The sequence below is a fragment of the Danio aesculapii genome, chromosome 8, assembly GCF_903798145.1.
Source record: "Danio aesculapii chromosome 8, fDanAes4.1, whole genome shotgun sequence".
NCBI classification, from domain to species: Eukaryota; Metazoa; Chordata; class Actinopteri; order Cypriniformes; family Danionidae; genus Danio; species Danio aesculapii.
Window position 1 is genome coordinate 40,328,645 of NC_079442.1, and position 18,522 is coordinate 40,347,166.

An 18,522-nucleotide genomic window follows, 5' to 3' on the forward strand; every position below is an offset into this window, starting at 1 on the left:
AGTTCCCAGGAAATGTCATTCTTGAAAATTCTTTTAGAAATATCATAGATTTCAACACCTCTTATTAATTGAGCGATCAAAATGAATATTTATACTTAAAAAAAAAGAGTTAATCACAAATTTAACAATGTAGAAATTATACAAAATAATAATACAATTCAATAAATGAATAGTACATTCATGGAATATTTTAAATAATAAATAAAAAAAAAACAATACGACAAAAAATATGTTTATATTAGATGTGTTTCCCCATTTTATTTTGGCTGTTGTTATTATAGTATTTTAAAAAAAAAATTCTATATTTAGGACTAGTAATTATAGTGTAGTTAATTGGCATAAATATTTGACTGGTCATTAAACTATATCTGTGTTATTTGTTTGAAAAAATGTATACATCATTGATATATAATTTTAATAATAATTATATATATCATTTTTGTTTAAATAAATAACAGATTCATATTAATGGCCTTTAGCCAATTTATGTCATTTTTTTGTTATACATATATGAGCAATATCACACTCGTAGCAGTGCGGTATGGCGATATCGGCACTGATAGGAGATGTGCCTTAGTGTCCCACCAGTGACAATATACAACCATATTGCACTGCTACGAGTGTGATACTGCATTTATTCAACAGTTCGACAACATAATCATGTATATAAAAAAGAAAATCAAACACGGAGAGTCTAAAAAATACTTTTGTAAGAAGAACTACTTTCTTCCGCCACTAATTCACATCTGCTGCTGACGTCAGAACAGCAGAAACCTTTGCTACTTAACACACGTCACTTTAGTTCTAGTATTTGAATGATTCCCTAGCGTAATGTCTAAAGTGATGACAAAACAGCTGATTTTGCTCACATTTTAAGATTACAAGGCTGAATGGCACGAAATGCCATCCGTCAACAGAGATTTCCCAGTATTTCTCTGTTGCAATCGGGAGATCACAATAATTAACTCTGAAAAAGCCAATGCAAACACTACCAGGTTACTATGGTATAAACACAGCACTACAACATACAAAACAGAGAGATTGACTTAAAAAGTCACCTACCTGTTTTATAATGATTTGATCTGCTGTAGTTAGAAATTACACTGAGGTTTTCTCCTCTAAGGGCTTATTATGCAGTCTCTGTCGCCATCTTGTGGCGAAACATCAACCGTCTTTGCTCTGCTCAGTATGACAGACTGATGGATGCCGCGTGCTCTATCCGAAATTATAAATATTTAAAATAGGCACTGTCCTTATAAATAAACTGCATAGTTGCAATCTAAACAACTACATTCTCGAATAAAAAAGCCTCAAAAGTCCATTATGTTGTCCAACAGCTGCAATATTTGTCAAACCGTAGTGAGTTTATTGATCTGCTGTCACTGTGTGGGCAGACTAATACAGAAGGGTGAGGATGCTGTACGAATGCAGAATATCGCACGGCTATCAGATTCAAGAACCAGACAGAACTGTTGTATAAACCATATTATACATGTAGATATTTTATATTCCATTGTTTTCTTTACATTTAACATCAAGTCTAATCAAACGTATATAATCTGGAATGAACAAATAAAACAGAAATGAATAAAAAAATGATCTTGATACTTCATATATACTTCCTTTACCTTTTTTTCCAGGGATATTTGAGAGAAAGATTGCCGAATACCACAAAAAGATGAGAGAGAAAGCCAAGAAACAGTAGTGGCAGCACTCACCACCAGTAGCTGGTTGTAAATCTCATGTGAAATAACGGTAGACTAGTAAATAATTGTAAGGAATGTAGATAGAATTGAATGTCCGATTATTTTTTATTTATGTCTTCGTGTGTTCGGTTTGTCATTCATGTTGGGGTTTGTTGTGCATCAGGGGTAACCGTATTGTGATATGCTGCTGTATTTAATGTTTGCAAGGCTTGTTTCGGCTTGTCACAGAAACTGAGCCAGACGCAATTCTCTAAATGTATTTTAAAAGGAAACAACAGATTCAGTATGACATTTAAATTAAATAAAAGATACATTTCATCTCCATATTTGTGATGGGTCATTAATATTTTATAACTGATGTAGGTCTGATGATAAAATGTTTGTAAAGATTTACATACCAAGACGTCAGGGCATCAGAATAGTACATGAAAGCAAATCAGAAGCTTGTCTTGAGCAATGACTGGTCTTGAGGCTGAAAAGTGTCTGTCGGAATCTGTATATTGAGCTTTGTTGAGTACCAGTGAGTGACGGTGTGCTGCAGTGTCCAGCAGAGGGCGCAGTGTGTCACATTGTGCCCGCCAGTAGAGGAGAGCGCTCTCCACGCTGCACGTGCTCTCGCTCTTCATAGTGAGGATAGTTGTACAGATGGTTACTCTGAAGCACAGACTGAACTCGCAGAGTGATTTTCTGGTTCAAAACAAACAAAGAATAAGAAGTTAGGTTGGAACACTTTAGTTTAAGTACCAATTCTGATTTTTTACTACTGGCTTATTAACTAGCTATACTATGGAGCCAGATCAGTTTCAAAAATATTACATTTGCATTCATAAAATTCACAACTCCATAAATTCAAAATATATAACGTTACTCAGCTTATTTAATTCTTGACTACACTGAAGTCTGCTGATCACTACAAATTCATTCACTCCATGCTGTGCTTTTGACAGTTTTACCACGCATTATGAGAGCTGGTAAGCAAAATAAAACAGTGTTGCCAGCTATTTCCAATGAAAAGTAGCTAAGGCCTGCCTGAAAAGTAGCTAAATGTTGCCAGCTGACGTCATCACGTAGTATCTGACAAGCGTAAGCCCGTCATGTCTCTACCCTCTAAGGCGCCGTGTATTAAATTATAATAAAACATTACATTCAGATGCACAGTAAATAGGTTCTTTTTAGCATATTACTTTGCGTGATGACGTCATTGCGTAATCTCAACTCAAAACTACATCTTTATGTAGTACACAAAATAATTAATGTTTTCTCAAATTGACTGGCCATCTCAGCAAAAACATCTGAAATATGTCCATTTAGATTTGCATGAAAAATAGAGTTGACTATTTGTAAAATACAAACACTTTTTGATAAGAATGTTTGTATTTATAAATATAACTCTGCTAATGAACAGTTACATTCTTTTAAACAATCACAGCTTGTGTACTTGCTCTTTTTAACTTGTGAAATGAACACATTTGTGAAAGTGACAACAATTATAGCACTATTGGGATTTATTGCTACCCAAATTACCAAAAATTATACATGTTAACAAATATCAGTAAATTAACAGTTATGAAAAACAATCTGAGCTTGCAATTTAAATTGAATATGTGTGTGTGTTGAGTGAAGCCTGCAATTGCTAAAAGTAGCCAAATGAATGTTAAAAATTGCTACATTTGTTGCTAGGTGCTTTTTGAAAAAAAAAGTTGCTAGGGTAGTATGAAAAGTTGCTAAATCTAGCAACAAAATTGCTAAGTTGACAACACCGAAAACAGATGACATGCTAAGATGCCCAAGTATGATCATGTGTGCCAGTCTGTCAAAATAAAAATGCCTAAAACACCTTGCTATGATGTTAATTTAATGACAAATGTCTAATAACACTGCTAAAACAATTCATTTTATTTTATATCAAATAATAATAATTAAATGGTGGAGCTTCTTTAGTTTGTTCAGTAAGGAGCGTTTTGATTGGTGGATTAAAAACTCAACCGCGATTGGAGAAAGACCTTCTCAGAATATTCCTCATCGCCACTTCAAGTTCTAATCAGTATCAAACCTTTAACCTAATAAACAGTCATTAATAAACAGTTGTAGTTAAATAAATGAATGGAGCACAACCATGCAACAGAACTCAGATAAGCTCGGAAGAAACAAAGCTTGAAAGAATAAATTACGCGGTTATTTTGAGCCTTCAGCCACTGTTTAAACTCGTCTTTCTCCAACCAGGAGTGCATAATCTTAAATTTTCCCATTTTGCCGTCTGTTTCACTCTACGGTTTCGCTACATGTAGAGAGCGCCACATCACTTTCCCGCGATTGTCGCAAATTACGTGACATCACCCGGACAGAGGAGCTTGGCTGAGCTGGACATGCCCCAGCCCGAACCAATCACGTGGATCGAGCACGCCGTTGTTAATAATAGGAGGAGATTAAATATATTTATGCCTTTTTGGAGTCAAACACTTTAGACAACGCTTGAAGAAAATTTAAGACCACATAAAACACAGTTAAGACTTTTTAAATACCTTTTAAGGGCCTTGATTGATGTATCATCTTTTAATATTTTTAAGACCCTGCGGACACCCTGTTTCAAATGCACATTCAGTGCTTCGTAAACACATCTAACAATTTATAAATGCACGAGGAAAGTAGTCCAAGAACTTATATACATACTGTGTAAACATTTTAAATGTATTTATGTAAGATGCACACATGTGTGCACATTTAGGAAATACTTTTGCTTTTTACTTTTGAATTTATGAATTGTGTTGTGAATTTATGAGTTTTATGAATGCAAATGCATTATTTTTGAGACTGATCTGGCACTATACTATACTGGCTTTTATATTAGTACTTATGATCTTATCGTTCATCCATAATACCTAAACCTAATACAACCAGCAATCTTAAGAGTTTATTAAAGAATAGTTAATGGTTTGTTAATAGCTAGAATTGTAGGTTACTTTAAAATAGTGACAATAAGGTCAGACAGGAGACAAACTATATAAAATATGTCTGAATCTTCTCATACAAATTATCAAGCAAAAAAAAAAAGAAAGGCTACAAGAAAAACCTCCGGAACCCACCCTTTTTCTTGCTTTCATGATGCTTTGTGTTAATTATGAAAGTAAGTCCAGTGAAGTGTGTTGTTGTTTTCGAGAAGTGTGTGTAATTCAGTGTCACAATTTTCCTCACAGTTAATACATTCAATATTAAAAGGCAACTCATTAAAATGAAACAAATATTTAAAATACCAAGCATGACTTTACTTTAGGTGCTTTTCCACTGCATGGTACAACATGGCTCACTTCTGGGGGCTTTTCCACTGCAATCCATACTTTAAGACTTGATACTGTTTTACCTCAGAGGAGGTTCCAAGCAAGCTATACCATTACCAAAATGTCATGTATACACATTGCTGATCACCAATTGGACAGAGAGAATCATCACTACCAGCGTCATTGGATGTTTGACACGAGACAACAAACCCTCTACAGTGTTTCCCCTAGGTTTACAGTTTTTGGGGGGGATTGGGGGTGTGGCGCGGCGCGACTGTTCAGACTAACACAAGGAGTCATCATGATGTTAATGATGTTAACATTTTTTTTTGTATATCTTTCTTATTCACAAAGTGTGCAGCTTTTGTCACTGCAGTGTATTTTTCTGAACTTCTGGGAGATACTGATATAAGTATACTTTCTAAATAAAGTATACATTTATACTTGACCTTTACTTAAGTATACTTCTTTCTTTATTTGCTGACTTATTTACTAAGATCAGTCTTGTACAGCCAGGGGGAGTATTGTCGCTCTGACAGGCAAGTTGGGTCAAAGCTTGGGATGCTCTGATCAGGATTTTTGCAGCCGATACAGAGTACTGATTACTGATCGGCTGATACCGAGTACTGATTCTAATGCTTACGGGAGCGCACGTGCTTCTTTGGTCCTGTCAGGTGTGGCGCGCACACTCTCATTCACATACAACAAAGAGTGGCTGTGTAAACTCCATGTGCGATTCAGAGAGCAGAAATTCATAGTCGCGTGACCATGTAGAGACAGAAATCACATGCTGTTGTGTAAATAAGATATTACATATTTAGCTTGTTTATTAAAAGTTGTGATCTGGCGCTATATATAAACTCAGTTAACTTGACTTCAAGGGGGGTGGGGAAAGCCGTTGGGAGGGCGAGCGCCCCCCTAAATTAATAGTAGGGAGAACACTGCTCTATATTTAAAGTGTGTGTGAACCAGAAGCTGCTGACAATTTATTCCAGTATGTTGATGTACTCCCAACTGTAATGGAATATTAAATAAAGGGCGGGGTCTTTTTTTTGTGCATCACTCCCTTGCTGCAAACTAATGGTTAGAGGGTGTGGTTTTGGGAGTGTATTTACTGTAAAGTGTTTTGAGTAGACTTTTCCAATTTCATTTAAAAAATTCTTATTTCCAAACTTCTGTATCTCCCCAAAAATTTGATTCTTTGGTTACTCGCTGAATGTAGATCCTTCTCATTGTAAATTTATTATTAATTTATTGCTGTTTTTAGCTAAATTTTACATCCATAAATGTAAATTTTCAAAGAAACACCCTTTTTTATTTTCAGAAAAGACTTTGAAATTTATGTGAACTCTTTAAGACTCTAACAATTACATTGCATGTAAAACACTTTCTTGGTGTAAATCATTTAAACTTGTTTAATTTGTTCTTTCTTGCATAAAAAAAAAGAGGGGCGTGGTTAAGAATATTTTGGTTTAAGCTGTCAAATTAACGTCAAAAGAAATGAACTACCACTTCAAACAAGGGCAAATGGTCAGACGTTAATCTAAGACTACCAAAAGAAAAAATTTTTTAAGTGAATTGACTTGCACGGATGAATTGTTCACCTGAAGAATAACAATGTGAGCTAGGAAAATCAACATTGTAAATTTATATTTCACATAGACTATAAATAGTCAGCCACGGACACTCCTGTACTGTTGCTTCAAGACTGAATCATTTATAAACCACTGCAATCAAAAGACTCCTGAAATGACAGCATAGTGGTCAGTAGAAGGTCCAGACGTTGGTAACTGAGGCACTAGTATTTGAATGCAGCCTTGTTGATGCAAGCTGAGATTGAACATCTCTGAGATGCAATGTCAAACACAATGGACCTAGTGACATGCAGCTCAGATAGCAACTGGACCAGGTCTACATCCAGACCTCTTTCAGCTGAGGAGCGGATCAACCCGGAATTAAAACGATTTTTCAGAAGTCACAGCAGTCGAGGCGGTACAGCTACCTGTATAGTGATAATTTCACCAACATTAAGCATTACTAAACTGCAGAGGAAAAGCAAACCAGGCCAAACATACCAAACCAAAGTGAGCTGTGTGTGTGTAGCGCAGCCTTATTATTTGAAATGACTTGTTTTAGTTTGTTTGAATAGAAGGTTCCTAACGTGGAAGTGCAATCCATCATTTGAAACAGGAATCATCACGTGTGGGGAAAATGTTGGAGATTAAAGATCATACCTGGAAATCCTGAATGTAAGTGATGAAGAAGCAGATGAAGGAGAAAGCCAAAGACCACTCAGCTGTAGCACTGACCTGGTGAGCTACAAAACCCTGAAATACAATCGAGTTTACAGTTTACAATTAAACACACATCCATAGGCAGAGCAGCATTTTAAGCAAGTGCTTTCCACATCATCTCCTAAATCAATGATCTGATGATAAAAGGATGGCATAGCTGATATACAGGATTAGTCCAGCACTGATTCTGGAAGTATATTTCTCATTGTGATTAAAGTTTTGTTTAAGTGTTGTACACCATGCCCTAGAAATATGAGTAATAGTTATTATACTGAATCTAGAAAACATAATTTTAATAACTACAGTTTTACCATGGTTAAACTATGGCTACTGAAGCAAAACAATGAATTTGTGATTATTAAGGTTTAACTACTGTACAGTAGTTAACATCTAAAGTGGATCTCCACCTTTCATCAAACTTATCCAAAAACTATTCACAAACACCCACTCTTGTTTTAGGACAAAACCTTTTTGATCCACTTCAAATGTTGACTACTGTATATTAAGCACATTTGTTTAGTTTTTTTGTGGGGAGTAAAATAGTTAACAATAATTTCTATGTGAATTCACTGCACTTTTATCCTCACAGCCTTTTCATTCCTCTCCACAAATTAAATATGCACCACCTTGAATAGTTGGGGAATATGGCATTTCAGAGTCTCCTCTGTTGGATCTTGCATATTTTCACAAATACTGTACAGTGAAGATATATATACATTTTGCATATACACTCATTGGCCACTTTATTAGGTACACCTTACTAGTACCGGGTTGGACCCCTCTTTCCTTCAGAACTGCCCTAATTCTTCGTGGCATAGATTCAACAAGGTACTGGAAATATTCCTCAGATATTTTGGTTCATACTGACATGATAGCATCACACAGTTGCTGCAGATTTGTCAGCTGCACATCCATGATGTGAATCTCCCGTTCCACCACATCCCAAAGGTGCTCTATTGGATTGAGAACTGGTGACTGTGGAGGCCATTTGAGTACAGTGAACTCATTGTCATGTTCAAGAAACCAGTCTGAGATGATTCGTACTTTATGACATGGTAGGTTATCCTGCTGGAAGTAGCCGCCAGAAGATGGGTACACTGTGGTCATAAAGAGATATGACATGGTCAGCAGCAATACTCAGGTAGGCTGTGGCGTTGACACAATGCTCAATTGGTACTAAGGGGCCCAAAGTGAGCCAAGAAAATATCCCCCACACCATTACACCACCACAGAAGCCTGAACTGTTGATCCTAGGTAGGATGGATTCATGCTTTCATGTTGTTGATGCCAAATTCTGACCCTAACATCTGAATATCACAGCAGAAATTGAGACTCATCAGACCAGGCAACGTTTTACCAATCTTCTATTGTTCAATGTTGGTGAGCCTGTGCGAATTGTAGCCTCAGTTTCCTGTTCTTGGCACCCGGTGTGGTCTTCTCCTGCTGTAGCCCATCCGTCTCAATGTTTGACATGTTATGTGTTCAGAGATGCTCTCCTGCATACCTCGCTTGTAACAAGTGGTTATACTGTATGAAATCCCAGTAGATCGGTTTAAACTGCAGCAGATTGTCTTGATCATGTCTACATGCATAGAGTTGCTGCCATGTGATTGGCTGATTAGAAATTTGCGTTAACAAGCAGTTGGACAGGTGTACCTAATAAAGTGCCAGTGAGTATATTCTAGGTGTAATATGTTAAAATGTGATGCCTTACTCTTTCTGCAGGCTGCCAGTGTAATTTAGCAGCCACATTCACTCCAGGCAGATCATCATACATTACCACAGAGGATACGAACACTGAGAGATTCAGTCAAAGAAGCAGAACACTAGTGCTAACTGCTAATCATTGCACACTTGATTCTTTTAAAAACTGTACATTCAAGTCAAATTCATTCGCCCTCCTGTCAATATTTTTTTCTTTTTTTTTAATGGTTCCCAAATGATGTTTAATAGAGCAAGGACATTTTCACAGTATGTCTGATAATATTTTTTCTTCTGGAGAAAATCATATTTGTTTTATTTCGGCTAGAATAAAAGCAGTTGTAAATTTTTTAAGAACCATTTGAAGGTCAATAATATAAGCCCCCTTAAGCAATATCTTTTTTTTCGAAAGTCTACAGAACAAACCATCGTTAGTAGGGGCTAACCTAATTAACCTAGTTAAGCTTTTAAATGTCACTTTAAACTGAATACTAGTATCTTGAAAAATAACTAGTATGTCATCATGGCAAAGATAAAAGAAATCAGTTATTAAAATGAGTTATTAAAACTGTTATGTTTAGAAATGTGTTGAATTTCAAAAATATAGAGGGGGCTAATCTAATTCAGCAGATCTAAAAAAATCTGACTTCAACTGTATATTGACGTGTAGGATACGTGTAATGATGCTGATGAGGGACCACATGCCCACGGCCACACGCGCGCACAGAATATCCCTGCCGTGGAAGCGAGGCTGCATGCGGTACGACATGCCGGTCTGAACCAGGATATACAGCGTCCCAGGACCGAAAGTCAAACCTGCACCCAGAAGGTGGATCGACATCACATCTGTTTTCTGAAAAAATTAACATATCATGACATGGACAATGTTAGAGGCAGGGATATTAAAAGGATACTACCATGACTGGATCATTTGAATCAATGAATCGTTAACTGGAGGCTCCCTCTGACCAGAACATTTGAATCAGTGCATATTTAACTGGAGACTCCTCTGACCAGATCATTTGAATCCGTAAGTAATTAACTGGAGACTCGTTCTGATTGGATCATTTGAATCAGTAATTTATTTACTGGAGATTCCCTCTCAACAGATCATTTAAATCAGTGAGTCATCACTGGAGACTTACACTGACCAGATCATTTGAATAAGTGAATCATTCACTGGAGACTCACTCTGATCAGATCATCTGAATCAGTGAGTTATTAACTAGAGACTCTATAACTGGAGTCTCCTCTGATCAGATCATCTGAGTCGGTGAGTCGTTCACTGGGGACTCACTGTGATCAGATCATTTAAATCAGTGAGTCGTTCACTGGAAACTCACTGTGATCAGATCATTTGAATCAGTGAGTCGTTCACTGGAGACTCACTGTGATTAGATCATTTAAATCAGTGAGTCATCACTGGAGACTCACACTGACAAGATCATTTGAATAAGTGAGTCGTTCACTAGAGACTCAATCTGATCAGACAATTTGAATCAGTGTCATTCACTGAAGAGACTCACTCTGACCAGATCATTTGAATTGGTGAGTCGTTCACTGGAGACTCATTCTGATCAGATCATTTGAATCAGTGAGTTATTAACTAGAGACTCTTTAACTAGTGAATCTTTAACTGGCGTCTCCTCTGATCAGATCATTTGAATCGGTGAGTCGTTCACTGGAAACTCACTCTGATCATTGAGTTATTAGCTGAAGACTCGCTCTGACCAGATCATTTGATTCTGTGTGTTGTTTATTGGAGAATCACTGAACAGATCACCTGAATCTGTGAGTTGTTTAATGGGGACTCATTCTGACCGGATCAGCTGAATCACTGAACCAGTGCTTGCTGATATAAAGAATAACTGTCTTGAAGTGAGTTGTTAACTAAAGACTTGTTCTTTCTGAATCGTTTGAATCAGTTATTCTTTAACCAGAGTCTCCTTTGATCGGATCATTTGAATTGGTGATTCGTTCACTAGAGACTCACTCTGACCAGATCATTTGAATCAGTTAGCTAGTAACTGGAGACCCGTTCTTTCTAGATCATTTGAATCAATGAGTCATTAACTGAGGACTCACTCTCAAGAAATCATTTGAATCTGTGAGTCGTTCACTGGAGACTCACTCTCATCACATCGTTTGAATCAGTGAGTTATTAACTAGAGACTCTTTAACTACTTAATCTTTAACTGGGGTCTCCTCTGATCATGTCATTTCAATGGGTGAGTCACTCACTGGAGACTCACTCTGATCAGATTGTTTTAATCAGCAAATCGTTCACTGGAGACTCACTCTGATCACATCATTTGAATTAGTGAGTCGTTCACTGGAGACTCACTCTGATCACATCATTTGAATTAGTAAGTCGTTCACTGGAGACACACTCTGATCACATCATTTGAATCAGTGAGTTATTTACTTGAGACTCTTTAACTAGTGAATCTTTAAGTGGAGTCTCCTCTGATCAGATCATTTGAATAAGTGAGTCGTTCACTGGAGACTCAATCTGATCAGATCACTTGAATCATTGAGTTATTAACTGATGACTCACTCTGATCAGATCATTTAATTCTCTGTGATGTTTATTGAAGAATCACTCTCATCAAATCATTTGAATCTATGAGTATTTTAATGGAGAATCACTTTGACCGGATCAGCTAAATCACTGAATCATTGCTTACTGATATAAAGAATAACTATCTTAAAGTGGCTTGTGCTTTGTAACTTTGCACATCTTTTTTTTCACAATCAAAGAGCAAAGTGTAAAAAGCATAACAGAAAGTCTGTCACCTGGAAGTTGGCCACAACACACATGCCCACAGTGCTGAAGATGCCCATGAGCAGGGCGCTGTAGTTCAGCAGCTGTAAACCAGACTCTGAGGCTGAAATCAAAGCCTGAACTTGTTTATATCGCACATACATAGTGCCCAAGCCTGGAACACACACATATGAGAGAGCAGTTATTTCATTTTAGCAATACCACCTGTCTAAAATCAAGCAAAAGTGAAACTATCACAGATTGAAAACTTGAGAGGAAAGATGGACGGGTTTACCTAGGAAAGCTGAGATTGAGAGCATAAAGCCGAACACACAGCGTTCAGGAACTTCAGTGCCCGTGTCACTACAAACAAAAAGAGAAATGCACAGTATGACAGAAATAAGTCAACTAATTTTTACCTCACAAAATGTATCTGATCTACAGGCATCAAAATCTTAAAGGTGCAGTATGTAAGTTTAACACCCAGTGGTTGAACTAGGTATTGCATTCCTGGATCAAATGTAACCTGCTCACCTAATGTTTACGTTCGTAATATTTATATCATTTGCTAATTAATAACCACCTCATATGGAACTCTGAATCTGCGTCTCATTTCGGAGCCTGCTACTGTCCACCGGAGGTCGCATTTCGGTCACGAGCACATGCTTTGAGAGCCTTTCTGAATAGATGAAATAAGGGGATTTCTAACCAAGCAACCTGGGGTGCTGAAATATAATTGGCTGAAGTGGCAGGTGGGCGGGTTAAAAGACCAAAACAGACAGACGTTCCAGCAGGTAACACTCATTTTCAAAGCAGAATAACTGACTTCAGCATTGTTTTTCAGATGAACAAGAATGTTCACTTAGTGTGTTTCTTAAATATCTGCAAACATATTATGGTATGTTTATGCTTCAGAAGAGTCAAAAACTTACATACAGCACCTTTAATTAGTGATTTGTAACATGTGGCTTATTTGTTTTGCTTGTTGTTTTTTATTGTTTCATTATTGTGGTATGACTTCTGTCTTCTTACTGGGATTTTATGCAAGCTTGTAATTCTTTGCATTTTTATTTGTTATTTTATATCTTGTAGTGCTTTGAGTTTAAAAAAGCACATAATGTATAAAATTTATCATTATCATTATTATTATTATGTTACATAAATTCTTATTACACTGTACATTGTTTGAGCCATATTTAATTTGAAAATTTAACCTTTAATTGTATTGAACATGATTTTCATATAAATATAAGCTTTCATCTCAAACACAACTCAGTATAGCTTTTTCCAACTTAAGCCAGATTAACACTTTTTAAATAAATAAAATCATTATTTTTATATTCATTTATATATATACACACACAGTTGAGGTCAGAATTATTATCCTCCATGTTTATTTCATCCCCCCCCCCCAATTTTTGTTTATTGGAGAGATTTTTTTCAACACATTTCTAAACATAATAGTTTTAATAACTCATTTCTAATAACTGATTTATTTTCTCTTTGCCATGATGACAGTACATACGATTTTACTAGATATACATTTAAGCTGCCCATCTAGGAAAGGAGGAGGAGTAGGGGAGGAAGGGGGAATCTTCCAAACGAAGATGACTGTGATATGGAACTTAGGTTAACAGTAAATAATATTTGACTAGAAATTTTTTAAGACACTTCTATACAGCTTAAAGTGACATTTAAAGGCTTAACTAGATTAATTAGGCAAGGTAAAAATCTAAAAAATATATAGCTTAAAGGGGCTAATAATATTGACCTTAAAATGTTTTTTGAAAAGTTAAAAACTGCTTTTATTCTAGCCTAAATAAAACAAATAAGACTTTCTCCAGAAGAAAAAATATTATCAGACACTGTGAAAATTTCCTTGAACTGTTAAACATCATTTGGGAAATATAAAAAAAAAAAAAAAAAAAAAAGGGAGGGTTAATAATTTTGACTTCAACAGGGTATTTATATATATATATATATATATATATATATATATATATATATATATATATATATATATATATATAAATATAAATACAAATCAACCTTAAATTTGCACATGAACATTATTTTAGTGATATTAAACATGAAAAATATTTTTTAAAAATGCATAATTTCTTTTCAAGCCTGACTATTTCTCCACAAAGCTTTCTCTTGCCTCATTAGAAGCCTAAAACAATGACATCTGATTAAAAAAAGCTGAAAAAAGTGCATAAATTATTTTCACCTTTCAGGTATTTCTCCACAAAATCTTTCTCCCACACAATTTTAAACCCTAAAAATGGCCACTGGCATAAATAAAACCGAAAACGCCATCATCATGTTTCAGGAACTTACCTTATGTATGGAACAAGGAGGTCAGCATGGCCCAAAACTACCGCTGTGGTGTAAGAGATGAGGAACGTGGCGGACGACCAGATAACCAGAGCCACCGGCAGAAAACACAGACCTCGCTGAAACCACCACATACTGTACTGTCCTCACATAGAGCCGCTCATGCAGAGATCAACAACACACATCAACAACAGACACAAACAAGTCATGCATTCAGCGGATAGAAGGAGAGGATCTTCTTACTTCATGCATTTAAAAAAAAATAAGGTGAAGTCTGGTCATCAGAGCATCGGCATCACCAAAACAAATAAAACTGAACAGGAACGTCATCTGCTGAAGTGGAATTAGTTACACAGACATGCATGTTGACAGATGGAGAATAATGGAAAGAATAAACACTGGTTGGTAGTTAAGAGGTGGACAGAATGGGTTAGTGTCTGTGGAGTCTGAAGTCTTGCACTGTAAATGGCAGATTTCTTTTTCTTTCTTTTTTTTTGGATGCTCTCCCTAAAATCCTGTGACCAAAGTCAGCTGACACTCATTCAGCGTGATTTCACTTTCTGTGCTGTAAGAAGTGAAAACTCTCATGCATACACACGCACAAGCACATGTACACACACACATACACCATACCTGTCAACTTAATACCAAATAATTAATAACTATATAAAATAACCAAATAAGGAATTCGACTGATAAATAAACAGTTGAAACGGTCAGTAATATGGAGAAAAGGAAATAATAAACAATAAAATAAATAGCATACTTAGAAATAAGCTGCAAATAAACAGTTTTAACCTATTAAAATTAATGGTCTAATATACAGAAATCGAATTTTAACTTACACTACTGGTCAAAAGTTTGGGGTCAGGGTTTTTTTTTTTCTTTTTAAGAAAATGACTGTTCATCAAGGTGGCATTTATTTTAAGAGTTCACACTTAGATGATGATTGATTATAAGTGTTTTTGGCATGTTGTCCCGGGAGAGAGCCCTGAGCTCGTAAGACCCTCAAGCCCGGGGCTCCCTCCCGTTTGCAGGGCAAGAGGGGAGTTTGAGCTTAGGTAGATCTCGAGAACTCCTCTGCTGTTTGAAGCTAGTGAGCAATTAGGGATTGTTAGAATAAGCAAATAATACTAAGTTGTACGAATGACATTGTATGAATTAGATACTAATTTAAAAAGATACGAAGTGACGTGAGACACTATTTCTGAAGGATGAACCACACTGGAAAAAGAATAATAATTTATTTATAAATTATACTTATATACTTTTATTAAATATACTTATATATTATATAGATAATATATTATTATATATTATATTATGCTTAAATAAATAAATGTATATATATATAGAGAGAGAGAGAGAGAGAGAGAGAGAGAGAGAGAGAGAGAGAGAGAGAGAGAGAGAGAGAGAGAGAGAGAGAGAGAGAGAGAGAGAGAGAGAGATTCCATTTTGCATTGACAAGATTAAACACTGTTCTATTTTAAAGATGCTCATTACTTGATTATTATACAGCTTGCAGGAATACTTGATTCTGACTAGTCAATCACAAAATTCTAAGATATGTTTATATTCCCAGATAACAGTTTGAACAATAAAACATCAAACCAAGAAGCAGATTAGGTGTAATGGTGTGGCAAACTCTCTCTTTTGGCACACTTTAGAGCCCTTAGTATGATCTGTCATCGTTCAAATCATTGTTTAAACAGAACAGCATTTCTCTAGCAAAACCTGAAACAGGTTTAGTGAACATGATCACGTGTTCAATAAACTCAAATGACCTCCACAGTGCCATTTGCTGCCAGATTAAGAAAACCCAAGGAATTTCTTAAAGTAAATTTGGTGTATATAAAATCCAATTAGTATCTCAAACACAAGTCAATATTGCTTGTTCAACATGAGCCATATTAATGCTTTTTAAATAAATTAAACTGGTTTTTTTTTTCCCCAACAGTGAAAATGCATCACATCCAGTTAGTTCTGAATGTTGTTCTGTTTAAATTAAATTCGCAAACAAAATCTTTGAAAAAGATCTCAAATTTAATCTTAAGTATATCTCGTTTTGTCTTATGAATAAAATGAAAGTATTGCCACAACCATTGCATATCTGCTTCAATTGAATTGTATCGTCCTGCTATTAAAGTAGCATCCACATCCCGCTTGAGAATTTGACTGTAAAGCTTTTTAAATGTAAAAAGCAAAATTTAAACCCATAGTATTTCCATCTCAACCACAAACATCTAGCAAGTCAAGTGTGCTTGTGTAAACAAGTGAAAAAATGTGTGTAGTTACACTCAAATGTGTGTAGTTACACTCAAATGTGTGTAGTTACACTCAAATGTGTGTAGTTACACTCAAATGTGTATTACGCTCAAACAATGATTTTTGCTGCTTGTTCAAACTACTTATTTTAACTTAATTGCTTTATGTTCAATCTACTTAAATGTGTAACGTTAACTTAATCGATTTGTGTTTTGACAACATGAATGAATTGTGTGGTACCCTGCGTTTTTTAGTGTATGTTTTAAAGTTTTATGATTCTGTCATAATCAATATTTACAAAAAGAGAACCAAAAAAAGGAAACGTTATCCTTTAGTGATCAACCACTGGTCATTTAGGATGAATTTTAAGAATAATCTTTAAACAAATTGTAACACTCTTCTTAAGAACAATCTTAGGGAAAACAAAAAAAAAACTCTTAAGAAGCTTTTTAATAATAAAAAAATAATAATAAACAACTTTTTGCTTCGCTTAGAAAATAAGAATAAAGTGTCAGTTAAGAAAACCTCTTTAGGCCCAATGTGTCTTTTTACAGCTAATTAGAATAGAAACCTAAGTATCATCTTTTGAAATTATGTACCTTTAGAGAAAAATGATGTCCATATATGTGGACTTGTGGTCCGAATTGGCATAAAACTCTTTTTCCTGAATTTTTTCAATGCATATTTAACATAGATTTTTTTTTTAACATGCTTTGACTATCAGAGAGTAAAAACAATTTTTACCCCATTTTGGATAGTTAAAAATAGTGTTTGGAACATTTCATATGCAGCAAAACAGTTGCAGGATGACACTGTATGTCTGTAACAAAATATAAAACATTCAAAGTATTTTAAATAGCCACTTAAGAGCTAAAATGTGCTGTCCATATATGTGGACACTCAAGCCCTAGGAGGTTATGGTAGTTTGGAAGGCAAAGGGAATCCAACTGGTGAAAATAATAAAATAGTTGCTTAGTGCATATTTACAGCAGTACAAATAAAACCAACAACACAAATACAACCCACATTAATGCAGTGACTAAATAAAGAGTGCAGGAGTTTACTTAGATTAAAAGCCTCCCATTTGGAAAAAGCATCTGAAAGGCCACACAAAACACCATTAGTCTGGTTTGAGTTTGGAGGCGGTGAAGCCCACATTAACAGCTCCACAATGGAGATTATTCATCAGCAAAATACTGCGTGACTGAAGCCCAAAAGAGGTTATGAATCTTATGGTTATGATTACATTGTTGTACTAAGTCTGTACTAAATACATTTAACTACCATATAAAAACTAGCGTTTGCAAAAAAAATCATCTTTCTATCTACCTATCTGTCTGTCCACCTGTCAGTCCGTATATCCATCCATCCATCCATCCATCCATCCATCCATCAGTATATATGTCTGCCCTTCTATCTATACGTCCATCGATCAGTTACTCCATCCGTCTATCTATCCGTGTATCTGTCCATTCATGTCAGTCCATCCGTTCATCCATCCATTCATCCCTCTATCTCAGGGGTCACCAAACTTGTTCCTGGAGGGCCGGTGTCCTGCAGATTTTAGCTCCAACCCTAATCAAACACACCTGAACAAGCTAATCAAGGTCTTACTAGGTATACTTGAAACATCCGGGTAGGTGTTTTGAGGCACGCTGGAGTTAAACCCGGCAGGGACACCGGCCCTCCAGGACCGTGATTGGTGACCCCTGCTCTATCTATTTGTCACTCCAATTCGTCCATCCGTCCTTCTATCTATCCGTCCATCCATCCGTCAGTCCATATGTCTGTCCTTCTATCTATACGTCCATCGATCAGTTACTCCATCCGTCTATCTATCCGTGTATCTGTCCATTCATGTCAGTCCATCCGTTCATCCATCCATTCATCCCTCTATCTATTTGTCAGTCCAATTCGTCCATCCGTCCTTCTATCTATCCGTCTATCCATCCGTCAGTCCATTTATGCCTCCATCTATCTGTCAGTCCATCCGTCGGTTCGTCCTTCTATCTATTTCTCCATCCATCCGTCTGTCCGTTTATCTATCCATTCATCCGACCATTTATCTGTCAGCCAACACATCCGTCCTTCTATCTACACATCCATCTATCAGTTAATCCATCCGTCTATTTATCCATTTATCAGTCAGTCCATCCATCAACGCATCCATCCATCAGTCT

General features: G+C 36.0%; 2 protein-coding genes across 3 annotated transcripts in view; one reads left to right on the top strand and one right to left on the bottom strand.

The window, feature by feature from the left end:
- dennd2da (DENN/MADD domain containing 2Da) overlaps positions 1 to 2,030 on the top strand; it is a 44,275-nt gene extending 42,245 nt beyond the window's left edge. For both annotated transcript variants that reach the window (XM_056463974.1, XM_056463975.1), the window contains one exon: positions 1,641 to 2,030. In XM_056463974.1, the coding sequence (XP_056319949.1) occupies positions 1,641 to 1,705 (65 nt within the window). In that variant the 3' untranslated portion in view covers positions 1,706 to 2,030. The remainder of the gene's footprint in view (positions 1 to 1,640) is intronic.
- LOC130233777 (DNA damage-regulated autophagy modulator protein 2) lies at positions 1,346 to 14,531 on the bottom strand. Its single transcript, XM_056463977.1, has 7 exons — positions 14,081 to 14,531; positions 12,036 to 12,103; positions 11,773 to 11,915; positions 9,652 to 9,829; positions 8,990 to 9,072; positions 7,216 to 7,308; positions 1,346 to 2,393 (listed from the first exon to the last, which is right to left on the bottom strand). Exons 1-7 carry the CDS (start codon positions 14,209 to 14,211, stop codon positions 2,271 to 2,273), a joined length of 819 nt encoding a protein of 272 aa, XP_056319952.1. The 5' UTR covers positions 14,212 to 14,531; the 3' UTR covers positions 1,346 to 2,270.
- Between the last annotated feature and the right edge of the window lie 3,991 nt (positions 14,532 to 18,522).

Bases quoted from the DNA above. Each gene is read 5' to 3' on its own strand.
- LOC130233777 (XM_056463977.1), bottom strand. From the start codon at position 14,211: ATGTGGTGGTTTCAGCGAGGTCTGTGTTTTCTGCCGGTGGCTCTGGTT. The intron at 12,104-14,080 runs GTAAGTTCCTGA...TTTTGTTTGTAG, and splicing joins CTCCTTGTTCCATACATAAG to TGACACGGGCACTGAAGTTC. The intron at 11,916-12,035 runs GTAAACCCGTCC...TGTGTGTTCCAG, and splicing joins CTCAATCTCAGCTTTCCTAG to GCTTGGGCACTATGTATGTG.